The sequence below is a fragment of the Elephantulus edwardii genome, unplaced genomic scaffold (assembly GCF_000299155.1).
Source record: "Elephantulus edwardii isolate Elephantulus edwardi_28Jun2011 unplaced genomic scaffold, EleEdw1.0 scaffold00104, whole genome shotgun sequence".
NCBI lineage: Eukaryota > Metazoa > Chordata > Mammalia > Macroscelidea > Macroscelididae > Elephantulus > Elephantulus edwardii.
In genome coordinates, this window is record NW_006399854.1 from 2,340,132 (window position 1) to 2,354,779 (window position 14,648).

Below are 14,648 nucleotides of genomic sequence, written 5' to 3' on the forward strand. Positions count from 1 at the left end.
TTCAGAGCTGTCATTTATAAGGTCACTCTGAGTTATATTCAACTCTACGGCATCTAACAATAATCTTAGTTTGCTGAAGTTCTTTGGAAGAAAGGAGTTAGAATATGATCCCATATTTGAGATGCACTCTTATGGTAGGAAGTGTAATGAACTCTAAAAGTTGAAATTTGTTATATTTGTGCTTTTCACCCTTGTAAGTTATGTTTGAATCATTTTCTTCCTTTCGCCAAGCAAGTAATAGGGAAAGAAGTAAAGATTTTACTTTGTGAAGCCAAATAAGAAGACTTCATCGTGATTTAACTTAACTAAAACCATATTTTGGGGAAATAAAACTAAAAGTCTAATATGCTCAACAATTTACTTATTTGAAAGAAATGCTTTAAATTAAAAATTATTATTAAGATTTAAAAGTAGTTACTATTAAATGTTACTTAGGCAAGAGGATAGCTTTAAAAAATTCACTAAAGCTTTCAGACTTTAATTTTTAACCACAAGGCAACCATGGTTGTTTTAATAGCTGTGTGTACTTTACTAGGAAATATAAAGGTGACTTTGGAAGCAGGAGTGACATCCACTTCCTAAACAACATGCCCCTGGAAACTCTATGAACTTTAAAAAATGATGATCATTATAGAAAGGCTTCAGGTCTTTTGTATATAGGGTCACTATGTGTCATTCTTGACAGCAATCAACAACAACTAAAAGACCTGAAGCACTTGCTGCAGATGGTCAAGGACTGTAGTCTTCAATATGTATTGAAGCTCAACATTAAGAAGACAAAGATTCACACCACTGGGCCAACTGACAGCACCATGATGGATGGAGAAAAGACTGAGTTTGTTAACAATCACAGCTCGCTTGGCTCCACAATCAACTTTCTTAGCACCAGCAGTCAGGAAATCAAAAGACGAATTGCTTTGGGAAAATCTGCTGTCAGGGACCTCTCCAGAGTACTGAGAAGCAAAGATGACAGTCAAGAGACAATGGTGCATCTAATCCAGGCCATGGTCTTTGCAATTACTTGCATCAGAAATCTGGACAATGATGAAGGATGACAGAAGAATCTATGTCTTCAAACTGTGGCACTGAAGAAGAGCCCTGAACATAACATGGACTACCAAGAAAACAAATAGGTCTGTCTAGCAGAGGGTAAAACTAAGTTTCTCCTTGGAGGCTAGAGTTTTGAAGCTGCATCTCACATACTTTGGGCATGTGGCCAGGAGAAACCAGTCCCTGGAGAAGGACATTGTGCTCAGAAGGGTGGAGGGATGAAGCAGGAGAGGAAGACCCCAGATGAGGTGGATTGATACAGTGACTGGGGTAATGAGGGATGGTGTGTCAGAATTAGTGAGACTGGCTCAGGACAGGGCAGGGTTCAGAGCTGCTGTACATAGGGTCTCTATGGGTCGCAGGCAACTAGATAACAACAAGAAGAATGCAGATATACATACATGGGCTAAATAAGCCAAAATTTAAGAACAGCAGGTTGAAAAGCATGAATTTGGCTGTGAAGTGCATTTAGTTATTTAAAGAATGAAGGTGGAATTGAAAGCTATCCAATAAAGATCACTTTTATTTTATTTTTTTGAATGCAGATTTTAGAATTCTATTGTTAGGTAATTTAAATATACATAAATTACATAACAGATTCTGTTTCAGAATGTATCAACTAGTTTAAGGCTGAAAAAGAAATGGGTACAGACTATAATTAAACATACACAAACAAAGATAAAAGAGGAAGAAAGAGAGAAACATGTCTCATAAAAACTATGGTAAAGAAAGGGACTATTGACTATATTGGAAGATTTCATCCACTATTGCTATTAACATATGGTAATTATAATGCTGAGGAAGACCCCCCCATCAGATGGACTGACATGGTGCTTGCCACAATGGGCTCTGGTGGCCTGGTGGTAAAAAGGCACACCACAATCCCAAAGGCATGTAGTTCGAGCCCGCCAATATGTAAGAGATTGTGAGGATGACACAGGACAGGACAGGGTTCGGTTCTGTTGTTCATAGGGTTGTTATGAATCACACTTGACTCAATGGCACTTAACAACAACAACAATCATAATGTCTGTGTTGGACAGAACCAAGATTAATAATATACTTTAAGCAAAACAAAGCAGCCCAGACTGGTTGGTGAGAAGCTGATGGCAAATCATATGTTTCAAGCAGAAATGTGCCCAACAGGGTTTTTTATGGCTGACACCTCTCGGGGTCTCCAGGCCTTTCTTCTGAGGTACTGCTGGGTAGATATGAACCACCAATCTTCAGTAAGTTGTCAAGCTCTTAACTGTTGTTTCACCCAGAAACTCTTTTAATGAAGGAAGTATTAATTTGTGGAAATCTGAGAAATAGAATAGATTTCAAAATGTAGACTTAGATCAGCATTTTGGTCAATCTTTCTTAACCTCAGTGAAACTTTTTTTAAAAAAAGTTAGAGACAAAGAAGCCATCTGGATAGTTTTAAATGAAAACAAAGAATTAAAAATATTATACCTTTCTGATGTATATCATAGTTTGGTTCTCCCTGAACCTCCTTAATTTTAGGAAGGAACTGCTCAGATAGTGAAGGATTGGAACCACGTGCCTTTCGGATTGCTGTGAAGCTTCTTATCGCTAGGCCACCAGGGTTCCTTAGTAGAGAAATACGTATCTTAAATTCAGTTCTTTCTTTCAGTTTCACATCAACTTTTTTCACCTCTGTAAAACCAGGCTGAAAATGACTTTAAATATATTTAAAAATATAGTCTTTATTTTCCTGGTTTGTTGTTTAGTAAGCCCTTTGGCTTTTTTTTTAACAAGTAAAGTTAAATATTTATCAAATACTAACACTGCTAAACTTTTTGTGATAGGACTTTGGTTGACTTGTGGTTTTGTTTTGAACTTATTTTTAGAAATGGAAATTTTCAAAATGTGCATGTATTATTTTTAGATAAATAATTGTCTTCCACAACACTGAAGAATTACCTGTATAAGGGCTTTTAAAAAGAATCATAAATTGAGATAAAAAAGAAACCTCTATTTTCCACTGAGTAAATGAGTATCTATATTTGGTACATTATTGGCTCAACGAGAATTTTCTCTCATTGAAAAAAAAAAACCACCACAAACCAAACCATGCCAGATAAGCTTGTTTTTATCCTTTTCTATTTTATTAGACTCTGAGGAGAGAATGTGCAAATGTACTATTTATGTTGTATTATTTGTATTACATTGTATGCCATTTTGTTCTATGAAACATAAATAAAATGCAAATTTTGATGAAAGGTGTTATTAACTTCTTTTATATGTATTAAAATGTCTTCTATTTAATGCCACTTTCCAGAGACAAATACTGCTTTTCATTATGCTAAAGCGTTCATTTCGTCTGTAGATTTTATCTGGGATGTTTGGCTGTATAATAAATGTTTCAAGTTAACTTCTTTTTTAACTAATGACTCCAAGGCATTGTTTCCACAGAACATTGTTAGGTCAGCATAACATTTTAAAAAATGTTATTTTGTTTATAAAAACTACTCCAAGAGAAATGCTTTTAGGCTACATTCTCTGTGATGTTTCACCCAGTGGTACTGTTTCAAATCATAGGGAAGCTTTAACACGGCATGAAGCAGGACTCTTGGCCCCAAGCATATGGTAGGTGTCACATTCACTATACTCTCAAAGGTCTTACCAAGTGAATTTGCTGACTATAGTAAAATGCAGTTTTAGAGCACAAACTGAATGATACAGATGGATGGTTCAGCCCAGATTTTGTTTCTTTTTGATGGTACCATTTGGATATTGGTAGTATGGTAGTATAGTTAAAAGTGTTGGTTTTGGCACATTGTGTGTCCAGTCACTTCCTTTGTCATGAAGCCAGACGAAGTAGATGGCTGCTGCTGAGCATCACTTAGTATTTTAATCAAAGATTCTATAGAATTCTGATCAAAAGGGAGAAGCATGTAGAACAGAATTTTAAATTATCAGTAGGATCTAGATTTTTCTGGAGCCATTGAGGCTGGATAAAATCCCAAAATCATGAACTTTAAATACTCTGTAAATCTTAAGCTAAACTATCTTCTGAAGTTTTCTTTGAACAATAGGTTAACTTAATTTGTAAAGACTATCTGCCCTGAATAGCAGCATAGGGGATGGCGTCTTTAAGTTAATGGCAGAGGAACAATCGTACAACTTGAAAAATGTAATTCATATCACAAAGAGGTGCATGTAGAAAGGGTTGAACCGGCTTATTAATGTTTCTTTTCAGCAAAAGAAAAAAAATATTTGAGCTTTGGGATTCCTGTGTTCAAGATCTAGATATATTCTAAGGCAAATTACTGACCTTCTCAGACTTAAAACCTCAGTATCTATCACCTTTTATAAACTGTAAGAAAAAACAATCTCATGGAGGCTTCTCCTCAGATAATTGTAAATCACACTCATTTCATAACAGGTATAGTGAACTTTGCTTTGATGGGCATAGATTTGACTCATAGTGGCTTCAACTCCGCCTGTGAAGTAAAACTCACCTGAGGAGCTTTTAAAAAAATACCAATGCCCAGCACAATTGAATGAGAATTTCTAAGGACAGGGCCCAGGCATCCTTTGTAGTTTTAAAAACTGCTCAGGAGATTTGTTTGTTTTTGATGGTAGGTGAATTAAAGTGCAACAGATGCAGTGAAAATACTAAACTAACATCTTATTGTAAGATTTCATTTAGAAGAAAAGTTCTTTTGCTGGGATGGAAAGGTAAATACTTCATTTGTCATTTGTCTTGTGCATACAAATTGACCCATACAGTTTTTAGTTAATTTTCCAGGTAATGGCTTTGTTCTATCTGATAAAGGTCAATCAATGGTACTGAAGACTCAAAAGGTCACTGTGTCTTGAAGACCCTTAATCTTGAACTCATTGTCACAAGCAGCTGTATAATGAAAATGATTGCCTTCAATGGACAAACTACATCATTTTGTATTACTTTCTGATTATAAATGTCTGTGAATTATTTATATTTTAAATTAGTTCCAGTAAGGTTTACTGAAACACATAGGATTCTTTCTACATGCCCTTTATCTCAAATGTACAGAAAAATATGCCACCATTTGATGTCTACTTTGTGAAGAGCAGACACAACCCATAACCCTAGTTTATACCCAACTTGTTTTTTTAAGTTATATTAAGTCATAGTTGTCAAGTATGTACACTGAATAAACTGACTGAGCCTAAACCCTTGTCAGGAATGGACTGTTACAAAGAATTTTCATAGCATCTGCTGTTATATGTAGTAGATTAGTCCTGTGGCAGAGTGGTCAAAGAACTTGCCTGCTAACCAAAATGGTGGTGGTTTGAACCCACCAAGGTGCTGCACAGAAGAAAGATGGGGCAGCCGATCTCTGTTAGGATTTACAGGCGTGGAACCTCATCACCCATTTTTACTCAGTTCTATAGTGTTGCTGTCAGTTGTCTTGGTATCCCATGCAGTTGTCACCATTGTCTAAAATTATGCTTCTTAATTGCCATACATGAATTTCCTGGATTTTAAGTTTTGGAGTCTATTGATACACTCTTAGTAATTATTATTTCCAATAGACCCCCACCATGTAAGCTGAACTAGATGACTGCATTTTGTGTCACGGTCACTCAAACCACCAAAGATCAAAAGCAAAAGAGCCCTTCATTCTGAGGGTTATGTTTACTTTGTTCTGGACCAATGGTGTTAGGACAATGGAAATAAAAAGACACAAGAAGATGCCCAGGTTGTTTCTAATTTATATCTTTATCTGTTGCTGCTCCAGAATAATCTTGGTCCCTTGAGGGATGCTGCAAAACCCTGCAGGTTCAGTCCAAGGCTCCTTCTTTAGAACCAAATTTGTTAAATATTAAAAGACACTTAATTTTCACAAATACCCAAGTTAACTATATAGAATTCATTCTTGCAAATTATGTCTTTCTCCTCCTCATTTCCTAACTGAGGAAGGTGAAGGAGAGTATCTTAATGTAACAAAGGAGAGATGGATGTGTGAAGTATGAGGCTGAATAAAAATGGCTGAAAAGCAATCCAAGCGAGGCTGGAGGGCGGCCACACCCAGTGTTAATATGGACTGTGCAAAATAAATCTGTTTTACTAGAGGGCAACTCACACTGTTTTTTATTTCCCTCCATTTGTTCAACAAACACCCCTTATTAATAGATAAGTAGTTCTGCTACCTCAATGACAGGCAAAAAACCCTGACATATTTCAAAGTGGCCCATCCTAATATATGGCTACGCCATCATATTTTCAGGATTTCGAGAGCTAGTCTGCATTTCCAGTCCCTTTTGTGTGACCACAAACAACAACCCTGAGATGGGTGTGTCCTTTTAAAAGGATGCACGGGAGTCCTCTCAGTTAATGGTTCTCCAGGATATTTCAATCTCTGACAGAAAATAACGCACGGGGATGCACACAACACAATACGAGAGCATTTTAACTCAGGGGACGAGAAGAGATTAAACAAGCACTGAATGACCAATGTATACCGAAAGAGCTCCGAGGAGAGAGGCAAATGATGCATTATTTAAAATAATAGAATACAATAAGACAACAAAGGGTGGGGGTTGGGGGAGAAATAAAGGCATTTTTAAAAAAAGGAATAAAACACCATCAATTTTGATTTTGCAATAACAGGTTTACTCCACCCAATGGAAAGCTCTGGGGTATGAAGCATGCAAAGGTCCCACAGGTGAAATGATGCACAATGGACGAGTCCGGGTCTTGGGTTCCCGTGCGCCGCAGGCATGCAGTACTGAAATAAAGAGAATACCCTGACTTTTCCAGTTGCTCCACACACAGTCCATCTTGGTGGAATCAGCAGTGGCCTGCATCCTGCGGCCTTTGGGAGCTCGTCGTGGCGGTCCTGGTGCGCTGAGCTTGCACTCAGGCGGTCTGCCCGCGCTGCAGCGGCTGGGCTCGTGGTCGCCGCGCGGCTGCAGACAGACTGAGGCTGCACCAGGCGGCGCGCGCGAGGGGCGGGCACGGCGCGGGCGCCGCAGTCTCCGCGGCAGCGAATCAGCGCGGCGCCGCGCGGCCCGGACCTGCCGGCGCGCACAGGGATGCAGGCGCGGCTGCACAGGAGAGCGCCCGCTCGGTGGGGCTGCGTGCGGATGCTGTTCTGGGGATGGTGGAACTGCCCCAACAGAGAAGGCACAAACATGGGCTAGGCCTGGCAGGTTGGGGAGAAAAGGGGAACGAGAAACCTGGGTGGGGATGAAAGCCGAGGGTCTTGGGCGGTTCCTGCCTGGAGGGTATATAGTCTAGAAATTTCTTAAAAACCCAAGAAACCTGTTGGACAAGAAATAGCGAATGGAAGTTATGGATGTCAGATTTCGAGAGCAGTTGTTAGATACACCCCTTTGAACAACAGATCTGACTCTGGTCCTATCCTTTATTATCCTTATCAAGCCATCCCATTGAAAATCTTCCTCTCTTTCCCTGACTCCTACTTTTCCAAGTACAATGTCCCTTTCCAAGGAACAGCCTCTCCTAGCAACATGCCCAAAGTATGTGAGGTTGAGCTTCACCATCATTGCCTCTAAGAAGCATGCTGGTTGCACTTTATACAAGACGTACTGGTTTGTTCTTTTGGCAACTCACGGAGTACTCAGCACTTCATTATTTTGAGGGTTGTGGTGATGTGCTGTCCAGTCAACTGTGGCTCACAGCAACCCTATGAATAGTAGCTCTGGACCCTGCCCTATCCTGAGCCAGTCTCACTTTCTCTGACACATCACCCTCATTACCCCAGTCACTATGTCAAGTTCTATTATCCAGGGTCTTCCTCTCCTGGGCTGACCCTCTACTCTTCCAAGAATGTCCTCCAGGGACTGGTCCCTTAGGGCATCAGGCCCAGAATATGTGAGATGGAGCTTCAAAATCCTTTCCTCAAAGGAGCAGCCTGGTTTCAGCTTCTCCAGAACAGACCTCTTTGTTCTCTTGGCAGTCCATGGTATGTTCACACAACTCCTTAATGCCTTCAAGAGCACATCCATCTTGCCCCCAGTTCTTAAAATCCTGGGCAGGCTTGGTTTTAATTGCCTGAGTTCCCCAAGACCTTTTTGACAAGCAGTGACTAGAGAGGAATCCTACCACTCAGGTGTAGAAAGTGTATATTTACCCCTCTTCTCCGGCTTTTTTTGCCAGCGGAATGAATAAATATATACCAGGATGGAGTGCTAGTAGACCCTAGATAAGAGTCTTTTGATTCTGACCCACAAGAGTTGTTTCTGAGGGCAAGGTTACTCCTAGAGAAGTCAGGGAGACATGAGACAAAACAAAGGATATTGTGTCTCACCCATATTATCTTTGGGAGTGAGAGCTGGGAGATGAACAGTGTATATATAAGTCCAGTTAGTCAAGTGGTTAAGGAGGTCCCAGCTAAGCTGCAAATGTTAACCAAGGAAAAGAGCAATATGTGATGATGTGCTATTCAACTGTCATTATGAAATACTTTATCAGATTATACAATAAGGTCTTGAAAGAATGGATAAGAAGTATGTATATCTTTAATGCCTTTGAGTTGTGGTGCTGGAGAAGAGTACTGAACATACAGTGGACCGTCAAGAGAACAAACGGGTCTGTCCTGGAGAGGGTGAAACCAAGTTTCTCCTTGGAGGCAAGGATTGTGAAGCTCCATCTGACATACCTGCACATGGCCAGGAGGGACTAGTTGTTGGAGGAGGGCATCATGATTGGAAGGGTAGAGGGATAGCTCAGGAGAGGAAGATCCTGAATGAGATGAACTGACACCATGATGGTGGCAATGGGGCAAGTGCGTAAAAGAAAGTGAGATTGGCTCAAGGTTGGACAAGGTTCAGAGCTGTTGCTCTAAGGGTTGCTATGAGTGATAGTTAACTTGATGACAAAAAACATCTCTCAAAGAGAAAAAAGTAGAAAATAGAAATGTTGTTGCTGTTGTTGTTATGTGCCGTCGAGTCGTTTCCGACTCATAGCGACCCTATGGACAACAGCCCTAAACCCTGCTCTATCCTGCGCCAACCACACCGCCTCTGACACACCCATCCCGATGACCCGGTCACCGTCACCGAATCAATCCATCTCATAGAGGGTCTTCCCCTCCTGCGCTGTCCCTCCACCCTCCCAAGCATGATGTCCCTCTCCAAGGACCCGTCCCTCCTGGAAACATGTCCAAAGTATGTCAGACGAAGCCCCAGAATCCTTGCCTCCAAGGAGTAGCTTGGTTTAATCCTCTCCAAGACGAATCTGTTTGTTTAGCAAAGAAAAAAGACTTGAATTGGGCACTGTCGAGGAAAGAGTCTTGGTGGAGATGAGGTCCCTTGAGGAGATAAGAGACAACAGCCTGAGGACAGAAGATTCCTTTGGGATGATAGAAGGCAAACAGAAGGAAGAGTTACTAGGCACCAAAGAAAAACATGCCACTTCATTCTGTTGTGGCCTTATCCATGACACAGGGCGGAGGACTTCTCTTTCCCTCATGGATTCCCTGATTAGGATTAGGAACTACCTGTACATAGTTCCCAGAAGTGCTCTTTCCCAGTTCCAAATCTGTATTTGCACCTACCACACCAGCAGGGACCCAAACAGAGACGGTGAAGATGTGACAGGATAGGGCAAGGTTTTGATCTGTTGTTCACAGGGTCACTATGAGGTGTAGCCAACTTAATGGCACTTGAAAACAATACTATGTTGACAGACATAATTGCTGTTTTCGGAAAGCACATATACTTTCAAAGTATGATCTAGGGGAGTAACGCATATTCTTTTCAGAGTACAGTTTTCTAGAGAAACTGGCTGAATATCTCTGCTTATCTTTGCCACATATTTGAACTCACTCCTGAGGAAGCTTGGTATGATGTCAGAAAGCTAATTTGCTGCCTCGAGGGGCCTTAAATGAGGAAGGTATCAGTGCTCCCACAAGGTTGATGGGAAAATAGTGACCACATGATTACCAAGCACATTTTTAACTGACCTATCTCTAGAGACATTGGTGACTTTTCTGTATTTGCAATTTTTACATTTAAAAAAATTATTATTATTGCCATGGTTAAATTAATTATTTAGTGTTTAGTCAGCAAAACGCTAAGGAGTCAAGTATGAGATAATAATTTCATCAGCATCAAGTTCTCAAAGCAAGAGGTTAAGGCTGGACTGATGGTAAACAGAACAGCTGGACAAGACTCAGAAGGAAGAGGAACACGTGGGTTGTCAGGTGTGTTGTGCCGTCCCGACCCCCTTTCAGCTGGAAACTTTTGAAGCCTTGGTCCCTAGGAGGTACTGTGAGCGAGATGAGAGCCCAGGCCATCAACTCAAAGCCTGGAAGGCAATAGCAAGTGCTTTCAGTAGTGAATTGTCAATGCTCATGCTATTTCTAGTGTGAGTAACAGGCTCCAAGTAGCACATCTCCAACAGTGAAGAGCTGACAGGAGTATGTTCTTTCTTAAGTGGAGGGCTAGACTATTCCAGACTTCTTGGGCCATATGTTTCCAGTGACAACAAAGTAGACTTTGGAAAGTCAACTTAGTTAAAAGATCACATTCTTTAGTCATGCTGGGACTGAAAAGTCTAAAAACCTTGTTTATAAGATTTGGGAGCTGCTATTTGAGGAAACAAGATATCCTATGCCACAGACACAAACTCATAGTAATAAAAAATAGAATGGGGACCTTAGATTCATTCACAGGTGGTAAGAGGCACAATGAACTTATTAAAAGCAAATCAGGCAGTAGAGTTTTTGAACACTCGGCTGGGAATCTGAGCATCCAGGTAGGAGAGCCACCCACACTATGAAAGCTCATTATGTGGCCTTCAGCGAGTTCATCTTTGCAACTCTCTTTCCTGAAAGGAGTTATAGCTTTAGCTGTTAATTTCAGTGACATACTAAGAATTTATCTTCTGTACACACTGTAATTATATACTTGCTTTGCACAAGTGGCCAATGATATTAATAGCTCTTACGGGAGTTCTAGTGTCCTTGGCCCAGTCAGTAGGGAGTTGCTCTGTTAACCGAAAAGCTGAGTTTCAGTGGTTCAACACCACCAGCAACTCTGAGCAAGAATTATGGGCAGTCTCCCCAATATGATAATGTACAGCAGTGAAATCCAAATAGAGGGTCAGCCGTGAGTCAGTTCCAACTCAATGGGAATGAGTTTTACCAAGATCATAACATGAAAATGGGTAGAAATATATGTAAATTGTTCTCAGTCAGTGAAAGAAAACACAGAGCAAAGCCAAGCATACTAAAATGGCATGATCAGCCACCGTCTTTAAATCAGGAGAAAACAGAAGGGCTCTGTATGCAGCCAGCTTAAAACTCGGCTGCCAGGAGAGGAAGTGATGATTTCTTTCATTTTCAGCATGGAACAACACATTAGGCAGTCTGTTCTAATGTGAAAAGCAAAGTTTTGTAGTCATTCCAGATCAAGATGAACACTGAAGGCTGTGACGCCGAAGGTGGCCGTATCATGTCTATCTTCTGTATCCTGTACTTGAGTCAATGCCAGCTCGCTGTGATCCTGGATAACGGGCAGAACTACCCCATGGACTTTCCAAGCTGTAATCTTTACAGACGCAGACTGCTACATCTTCCTCCTGGGGAGCAGCTAATGTGTTTGAACCAAAAACCTTAGCAGTTGAGAGCTTAAACACATTTCCTGTCTTTAATAAATTTGTGTGTGACTTTTCCAGTGCTGCTTTAACAGAAGTACTACAAGCAGGTGTCTTTACCAAACACATTTACTTTTTCAGTTTAAGAGCCTTTACACCCTAAATGTTTCAGGCTTCATCTGTCTGTTGGCTCTGGAAGTTCTTGTTCTCTGAGTCCCCCGTGATCTTCATGTTGTATGGCTTCTGACCGTCCTGATTTCTGCTTACTTTCTTTATGCCTAATCTTTTTTTTTTTTTCACACCTCAAAGGCGATTGGCTTAAATACAGCCTACATTTATACAACTTCTTAACATAACAAAGAAAAACCCATTCCCAAAAGGGATTATGATCACAGGCACTCAGATTCAGAACTCATTGTCTATCAAATCATAGCATGGGAGGAAAAGTTCTTGTTTATTTTTTCCCTTAGAATCACTGGTGGATTCAAATGATCAGAGAGATGCCACCTTTAAGTGATCAGTGCAACTCCCTACCAGGGCAAAGCCTTGCTGTTATGCACCATTGCGGCCACTATGACTCACAGAGATCCTCTAAACCCAAACCTTGACCCATCTTGTACCAGAATTATAATTTTCATTACCCTCAAGCCCACTGCTGTAGTTATTGTGTCAATCCATCTCACTGAGGGTCTTCCTCCTTTTTCTTACTACTTTGGATCCAATAAAATTCAGTCATTGACAATTTCAATCTTTTCTCCAATATCATGATGTGATGATGTTGTTTATTGGTCGAGTGGTGAGGATTTTTGTCTTCTTGATGTTGAGATGCAACCCATATTAAAGGCTGCATTCCTTGATCTTCTGCAGCAAGCCCTTCAAGCCCTCTTCAGTTTTGGCTAGAGAGGTCTGCATAACATAGGTTCTGATGAGTCTTCTTCCCATCCTGATTCTACATTCTTCTTCATAAAGTCGAGCGTCATGAATGATCTGTTCAATACACAAATTGAAAATGTATGGAGAAATAAAATATCCCTTACATAATCCTTTCCTGATTTAAACCTATGCATTCCCTTGCACTATTTAGACAACAGCTTCTTGGTCTAGGTATAGGTTTTGCATGAGCACTATCAAGTCTTCTGGGATTCCATTTCTTCTCAATATTAGCTACAATATGTTGTGATCCACATAGTCAAATACCTGGCATAATCATGGCCTCTTCAAAATCCAGTGTGTATTTCTGGAAGTTCTCTGTCCATGTATTGTTCTAGTTGGTTCTGGATACTTTTCAGTAAGAGTCTGCTAGTATGTGATATTAATGATATTGCACAATAATGTCCACATTCTGTTGGATCATCTTTTTTGGAAATGAGAATAAATATGAATCTCTTCCAGTCAGTTGGCCAGGTGGCTGTCCTCCAGATTTCCTGGCATAATCTGGTGAGCACATCGAGGACAACATCTGCTTGTTAAAATTGAATATAAAGAAAATGAAAACAAATCTACAAGAACCAAAATATGACCTTGAATCTATCTCACCAGAGTTTAAACACCATTTTAAGAACTGGTTGGAGGCACTGGACTAACAAAGAAAGGCCAGATAAGTTGTGGGATGATACCAAGATATTACCCATGGAGAAAACAAAAGGTCCTTGCAAAAACAGAGGTGGAAGAAAATATCAAGATGGTTATTGGAACAGAATGGATATTGCACTGGAAGGCCAAGATGCCAAAACAAAGGGAAGAAATCAGGAAGTTAAGGAGTTGAACAGAAGATTTCAAAGGGCAGCTCATGAAGACAAAATATTATAATGAAATGTACAGAGCTTGAGTCAGAAAATCAAAAGTGAGGCACTTTCTCAGCATTTATCAAGCTGAAGGAACTGAAAAACAAATTTAAGCCTTATGTTGCAGTACTTAAAGATGCTATGGACAGAATATTGAGTGATGCAGGAAGCATCAAAAGAAGATGAAAGGAGTACACAGAGTCACTGTACCAAAAATAATTGGCTGGCACAGAATCATTTCAGGAAGTAGCATATGGTCAAGAACCAATGATAACAAAGGAAGTTCAAGCTGCTCTGATGAACTTGCAAAAAATAAGGCCTCAGGGAACTGATGTATTACCAATTTGGCATATTTCAAAAAACAGACGCAGCCCTGAATGTGCTTGTGAAAGAAGTATAGGTAAGTGTAAACAACTGATAGATGTATGAGCAGAAAATAGTAGACAGCTCAGAAAGCAACACTGATTAAGTGAAGAGGAAGTTTCAAGAATGGCTTCAGAGAACAGATGACAACTGAACCAAGTTATGAACAGAGAGCATCATAACGAGGCTGAATAAAAAAGCATTACATCAAAATAGATAAGAGTGTGGGAAACTTAATTACAGAAGAGTGCAAGGCCTGGAGTGTAATAGATGCCAATAAATGAGGAAGGCACATAGGATTTCAAGTAGTGGAGTTAAGAAGTTGAAGGATAAATAATAAAACACAAATAGACATTCTTCTGCTACTCTCTACTTTCAGTTAAGATCCATTTGACATTAGCACTGATATATATCCTTGGTATCATGGCCCCTTCTAAAGCCATTTTGTATTTCTGGAAGAATTAGTTAAAATTTCATAAAAACACAGAAATTATATGACTCAGGACTGTCAATGAGTTACTAGGATGATAAAGAAACATAAATCAATGCTGTAGTCCATTTCACAATAAAACTGCAAAGTATTTTAGGGGAAGAAATCTTAAAAGCATACACAGGTAAAAGACATGACCTTAGAGAACTTTTAAACAACAGTCACCTTTTCATTGACAGGTGCCAAAGGAAACTGTGTCTTTAAAATAATAAAAGTTAACAGTTATCATTTAGAATTGTGTACTTGCTCTTGTTAGGTAACTTTCGGTTTGATATGACTCACACTATGAATAGCTGACCTGAACCCTGACCTATCTTGCATCAGCCTCACAGTTTCCAACTCGCTCAAGTCCAAGCTGGGAAGATGAGTGGAACGCCCAGATTCTGCTAAGGTGTGTTTTCTG

The 14,648-nt window shown here is 40.0% G+C and overlaps 1 protein-coding gene across 2 annotated transcripts in view; it reads right to left on the minus strand.

Moving 5' to 3' along the window:
* RTN1 (reticulon 1) overlaps positions 1-14,648 on the minus strand; it is a 317,220-nt gene that overhangs the window by 22,336 nt on the left and 280,236 nt on the right. The window contains exon 1 of one of the 2 annotated variants that reach the window (XM_006891775.1): positions 6,792-7,148. The exons of the other annotated variant lie outside the window; for it this stretch is intronic. Coding sequence (XP_006891837.1) covers positions 6,792-6,852 — 61 coding nt within the window. The 5' untranslated portion in view covers positions 6,853-7,148. Of the gene's footprint in view, positions 1-6,791; positions 7,149-14,648 lie in introns of those variants that run through there. 2 annotated transcript variants of the gene reach the window in all.